Here is a 6,086-nt window from a genome sequence, read left to right as displayed (position 1 = left end):
AGAATTTTGAAAAATTTAACATTTTAGAGTAGAACAGGGCCTAAACATATGTTGTGTTGTGCCACGGTGCCCCCTTTTTCCGTCTTTTCATGCTCCCCCTCCTCTCCTATCACTTTTTCCCACTTCCAATACTCATCTCTCTCTCTCTCTGACGCATCACACGGCCCTCAGGTCAAGGGGTTGCATGTTGCAAGCTTCCCCAGAATCACCTCTCAGTCCATCCAGCCTGCAAAAAGCTATGGGAAGGTACGATAAATACTGGGAAAGGAAGAAGCCAACAACACAAAAGAGAGGGAGAAGCAGTGGTCTGGGACCCACGGGTCATGAAGATGCTGAATTGAATTCTAATCCACCCATTCCCAGGATCAAGGTGTATCTGTACATGACCTTATTTGTTCACTGCCTGCTGCAGCCTTAAATATCCTCTTTCTGGAAACAAAACTCCCTGCCCCTTTCTTTACATCGGACCGATGATATATAGAATATAGAAGGGGAGGAAAAGAAAAAAGAAAACCCCCAACAAAATTAAGGAGGAAAAAAAACTACTGCTACAATGGAGTCGGAAGAACCAATCTCTCACCCGCCACCCGCCGAATCACATAATTTACAGACAAAAACCTGCGATCCCATGGCTGCGCTTCAAAATTCAGCCACTCGAATGATTTCCGGAGAGAATTCGCGGCAAATTTGCTCCTTCACTACTGACCGAGGCTTCACGATAGGTCACCCAGCCGATGAGCTGCTGCTTTACCGGATCCCCATGTTGTTTACTGCCCGCAAAAAAAAACTGCACCGGAATCATTACAGGTGCTCTGGCCTTCGCATGGAATTCACGGTTCATCTCTACCCGATGCCTGTTAGCCATCTTCCACAAAAATTCTGCCGATGAAATCTTGAAACCTCTTCGAGTAGAGCTTCGGGTCCACGGCAGAGATTGAGTTGGGATCTGTCTGTAATGACTTGTAAGCATGCTCGGCCCACTTTCTTAAGCTGTAATCCTGGAGGATGTCGATTATCCCGAAAAAGAGAATCACGTCGTGCACTTCGCCGGTCTGGTTTGGGTATAGGAACCCCACGCCTGTTAGGAGAAGCGGGTCGAATTCGCTCCTTCTGGATGCTTGCTCTGCCCGGGCTGGCATGTGTGCACCCAGTCTAATCAAAGGTTTCCTGAAAAAAATATTATTGGCACGAGACATTAGAGAACCGGCTAAATTATATTATTTGAATGTCTGGAGCATTGGATGCTTTTTAACTGGAAGTGGCAATCATCTATAATACATAAGCAAACAACTAGGTCCCAACAGTGCCTAAATGCATCCATGTGTAAGCCAAGTGGACAGCAATGAAGCTTGTGCTATGATGACAACTCTTTAAGTCTCTTATGAGATGGGGACCAGGTACAACTTATCAAGGCATGGACAAAACTTTTATGCCTCGCAGCAAAAGCATAAATTATGTCTTTTTATCAGCAAGAATCTCTTTGTCATAGTCTAAAACAAGAATCAACCAATTAGAATCAACCAATTGCATGGTTGGCACTGCAGTTATGTCACAGGCCACAACTTGCTAATCTGCTATATTTAATTTGAACATGTTCCCAAGATGATGCAAATTCATTTTGTGCACCAAAACACTGAATGGAACCCACACAAAGGATCAAATTGTGATTATATAAAAATGGTAGATCAGGCTAATAAACTATCCAATTTCTAAGATCACATAAAGCAAAGTGATACACTGGTAACAGCACTGATGATATGCAAAATGCACAATGCATACAGGTCCCTAAATAAAATGCTGCAACATACCGACGGCAATCAGGTATCAGATCAAAATCATCATCTGAGAAGCAGAGCTCTGGCGTGCCACCACCTTGAAATGACTCACTCTTTGTTAAAAGCTCTGGTTAAGGATCATCACAATGGTTAGAACAGGTACCTAACCTTGTCAAGGTCCAAATCAAACAGCCCTAACTTACTTGGAGAAGCAGTAAAAGTAGACGATCCCATCTTTGAGGCAGAGATGTCATCACAAAAGTGAACTCCTACCAAGAAACTGTAATCCATAATCCCTTCTGATTCCAAAAAATCGCAGTCTCGTCTCAATTGTCTGCACAGTTAACTCTGTAAGAATTAACTTCCAGTGAAAGTAACATTGATGCCCTATAAGTTTTAGAAGTTGAACTTACTCATGGAGATCGGTGTACCAAGATCGTTGCAACCGGAAGACAAAATTGAGGTCCAAGTCCTTGAGTGTAGTTGTCTCATCAATTTCATCTTCAAACTTGTCTGCTGTTCGTCCATAGGATGAACCTTTCAAATCAAAACGGCGATGAATCTGGTATTCTGAACAGAACAGATTACCCATGACAATGAATCGGACCTAGAAAAAAGAATTGTTAGAACCATGACTGTTGTGAAAATTTGCAATAAAAGGTAATTGTTGCTGATATCACACCTTTTGTCCATTAAGGGGCTTCACACAGTGTACACCATAGAACCTCGTGATTAATGAGTTCTTGTATCGATTGACATGATTGTAGTAGCTATTTAACATTCGAATTAGCAGCTGCAGCAACAAAATAGCAGGAAATTAGCCCCTCTGCAAAAGCAGGAAAAACAGGTTTCTTCTTGGTAACTAATTGTACTTCGTACTTTAGCAGCGCTTTTCTAACATATGTAGAACAAAAAAATAACTAGGTTAATTGCACAAAAACAACCACAGTAATTTGCAAGGCAGTGTCACATGGAACTCAACAAGAAAAAAACATCTTCTCAATCTAATACCAATCCCACAATCCAATTTAATTAGAAACACAAATTAAGATAACTAGCTACAAATCCAATTAGCATGTTTACATCAATGGTAAACAACAACACTACCTTGACTTCTGATTTCTTCACTGTCTTAATCATGAATCGGTCATCTTGGGTAAGATAAAAGAAGCTCCCGCTTTTCCCGGGTGAAGACAGCTCCCTCAGAGCATCATTGCCACAGATCGCAAGCATGTAATCCGCTGTATCAACAGCAAACAACTTCCTCAAATGCCTGCAGTGCAGAATACAACACCCCAGGTAATTAACTGAGCACAAGATGAACAGATCGTGCAGCTATACCGCAGCACACACAGATGAAGTGGTAGACCAAGAGTCGAAGACAGAAACCTGAACACCATGGGGCAGTAGTCCTTCCACCGGAACTCCGCAGTTGAATGTGGTAGTGTGACCTTCGAACCCTCTGGTGGGAACCGTGTCCAGAACTTCTTCCCTGGGTCAAAATCGCCCTGTTCCAGTGCTCGCATCGGCACAGCCGAAGACTTTCCCACGGAATGCCTGCAAGATGCAGAACCATAATAAACCTCAAATTCCACATCCTCTCCCAAAACCAGACCACATTGTGAGAGCACAGAATTAAATCTCACCTGATACCCAGTTGCAGCTGCAGCATGAGCTCGTAGTTCTTGTGTCCCTTGGAGATGGTCTGCCCGGGTCGCTTACTCTCCGGCGTGGTGGCCGCCGACGACGCCCAGCGTGGGACTCCGCTGGCTGCTCGCCGGGTATTCCTCTGGGGCAGTGCTCGCATGTACGTTGTTCCTCCCGCGACAGTGGCAGCCTCCTTGTAGAGCACGGACGCCTCGAGCGCGTCAACGATGTCGCAGGTAATGTCTCCGGCCTCGCCCTCCGACTCCCAGATGCAGATCCGCGGGGTAGCCTTCTCCCCCACACCCTCCACGGAGGACCTCTTCCTCACAAGACCAGCAGCCCCAGCGCCAACCGGCGCGAAGAACGTGCCGCTTATAGCCGGCAAGTCGACGCAGCTTCCAGGCCAGGAACCTACGTACCGGCTGCCGTCGGGCCACGTGAAGACCCCGGTCCCCTTGGGCACGCCATTCTCCCAGACCCCGTCGTAGCGGCTGCCATTGGCCCAGATCAGCACGCCGCGGCCGGAGAGCACCCCGGCGCGCCACTCCCCGACGTACTGGTTGCCGTTGGCCCAGACGTACCGCCCGTGGCCGTCCTGGAAGTTGCGCCGCCATTGGCCCTCGTAGTAGTCCCCGTTGGCGTAGCTCTTGGCGCCCACGCCGTGGCGCCGGTCCGCCACCCACGAGCCGCGGTACGTGGCGCCGTCGGGGCCGACGAACACGCCCTGGCCCTCGATCCGGCCGCTGCGGAAGTCCCCCTCGAACGTGGCGCCCGACGGCCACGAGAAGCGGCCCTTCCCGGACGCCTTGCCCCGCCGCCACTCCCCCTCGTACATGCAGCCGTCCGCCCACACGTACTTGCCCTTCCCGTGCGGCGAGCCGCCGGAGAACCCGCCGCGGTAGATGTCCCCGTTGAGCAGCGTCTTCTCCACCACCGCACCCTCCGCCGTCTCCTCGCCGCCAGCGCTGCCGGCGGCGATCATCGCCGGCGCCACCCGCCTCATCCCCCGCGCGCTCGCACTCAAGCACGCGGCATTGCAGATCGGGAGCGGCTAGGGTTTGCGATTTGGGGCTCGGGATTTATGCTGCGCTCCCTCCTCTCCTCTTCTCCCAACCTTTTTTTGCTTCGATTTTTTTTGTCGTGCTCCCACTGGGCTACTTGTGCCGTGTTTGGGACCGCGGTCGTCGACCGCGCGGTGCGGTATGGGCACCGCGAGCTCCGAGCCACGGTAGCGTAAACGCGAGCACCACGAGCTGCTAGTTCATTTTCGCGATTCCCGTGCTGAGTGCGGTGGAAAGAATCGTCGCGGCCGCAGGACGTTTGGCGCGATCGTTCGATTCATTCTGCCGTCACCGCCGAATACGCAGTCCCAAACACGGCCTTGGTCGTTTGATCTGGGCTACGAGTGGTGCCAGTACTGGCCTAGAACTAGTACCACTCCTACACAAGTGTGCAACGGGAAGTAGTTGGAGGAGGGGAGATGATAGAATGGAAGAGGAGGAGCGAGAAGGGGTGGGGGGCCTTTTTACCGTGTTGCCCCCAGGCCTCAGCGCGGCTCCTCGGCTCGGCGTGCAGCGGGAGGCTCCCCGCGCGGATCTCCTGAACGCCGGGGCAGTTCACGGAAAATGGCCCATTGGGTTGGGTGGTGGGGCCACGGGGGCGGCACGAGTCACGAGTGGACCCCGTCGTCGTCGTCCGCGACGGGTCGGGGGTTGGTGGGCGCAACGCGCGCCCGTGCCGCAGCGGCCGAGGATTCGGGTTTGGGTCTGGGTGCGAGGGGTGGATCCAGAGACACACTCGGTCCCACGGGACCAGCCGTGTCTCGGCAACTGACGTCTGGGGCCGCCGGCATTTGGTGTTGCCAGCGTGTCCGATTGACTCATCTGGGCAGGCATGCTTGGCTTCGCTTTGCTCGGCTTGGTGGCTGGTGTCGGATAGACTGTTTAACAAAGGCTTGATGAATGGCAACTCCTATGCAGCGATACTGCACCAGGAGTAAGCCGTTTCTAAACAAAAATATTTGTTAATGTGCTTTTTATCAGAGGAATTTTTGAAGAAATGTGCCGTCATAAGAAAAGGGATATTCAATTTTTATAGGGTACGCAAAGGAAAACAAAAATACAACCACTCTTGCTCTGGTAACAGCTTCGGCAGAGGAGCCGTACCAAACACCCATAACATGAGGAAGTTGTTTTTTCGGCATACGTATGAGGGGTCAAAGAAGTTTCCATTATACGGAGGAGGAACTAGTTTCGAGGCTTTTGCTCTAGCTCGAGCGAAGGAGTTTCGAAGGAGCCGTGTCAAGCAGGCACTAATTATAAGGTTTCTTCAAATCCAATCATTGTGGTATAAATGGTTTCTTCTCCACTGAAAAAAGGAAATATCAACCGTTCTAGGAAACATAGAGAAAACAAACTCCAAACAAGCATGGGATCAAAGCATAGTTTTGTTGGTTTCGATACGTCCATCTCTAGTATTAGTGAGCATACTTAACGCGATGAGCGTAACAATGATGTTTCTCCAAATGTAACCGAGGGAACAGAGAAAACGAAAGTGCAGACAAAAAGTTGGCAAAAAATTTGATCGACTTAACAGCTTCAGCAGACGAGCCATACCAAACACCCATAATATGAGGAGCTGTTTTTTGGCATACGTATGAGGGGT

At 50.0% G+C, this 6,086-nt stretch overlaps 1 protein-coding gene across 1 annotated transcript; it reads right to left on the bottom strand.

The window, feature by feature from the left end:
• Positions 1-218: 218 nt before the first annotated feature.
• Positions 219-4,990, bottom strand: LOC136504823 (phosphatidylinositol 4-phosphate 5-kinase 1-like). Its single transcript, XM_066499846.1, has 8 exons — positions 3,422-4,990; positions 3,165-3,332; positions 2,883-3,048; positions 2,458-2,568; positions 2,189-2,382; positions 1,979-2,109; positions 1,809-1,902; positions 219-1,167 (listed from the first exon to the last, which is right to left on the bottom strand). Exons 1-8 carry the CDS (start codon positions 4,423-4,425, stop codon positions 858-860), a joined length of 2,178 nt encoding a protein of 725 aa, XP_066355943.1. The 5' UTR covers positions 4,426-4,990; the 3' UTR covers positions 219-857.
• Between the last annotated feature and the right edge of the window lie 1,096 nt (positions 4,991-6,086).

Source organism: Miscanthus floridulus, chromosome 14 (genome assembly GCF_019320115.1).
Source record: "Miscanthus floridulus cultivar M001 chromosome 14, ASM1932011v1, whole genome shotgun sequence".
NCBI lineage: Eukaryota > Viridiplantae > Streptophyta > Magnoliopsida > Poales > Poaceae > Miscanthus > Miscanthus floridulus.
The sequence above is the reverse complement of the archived record's forward strand: the minus strand, read 5'-3'. Positions and strand labels throughout refer to the sequence as shown.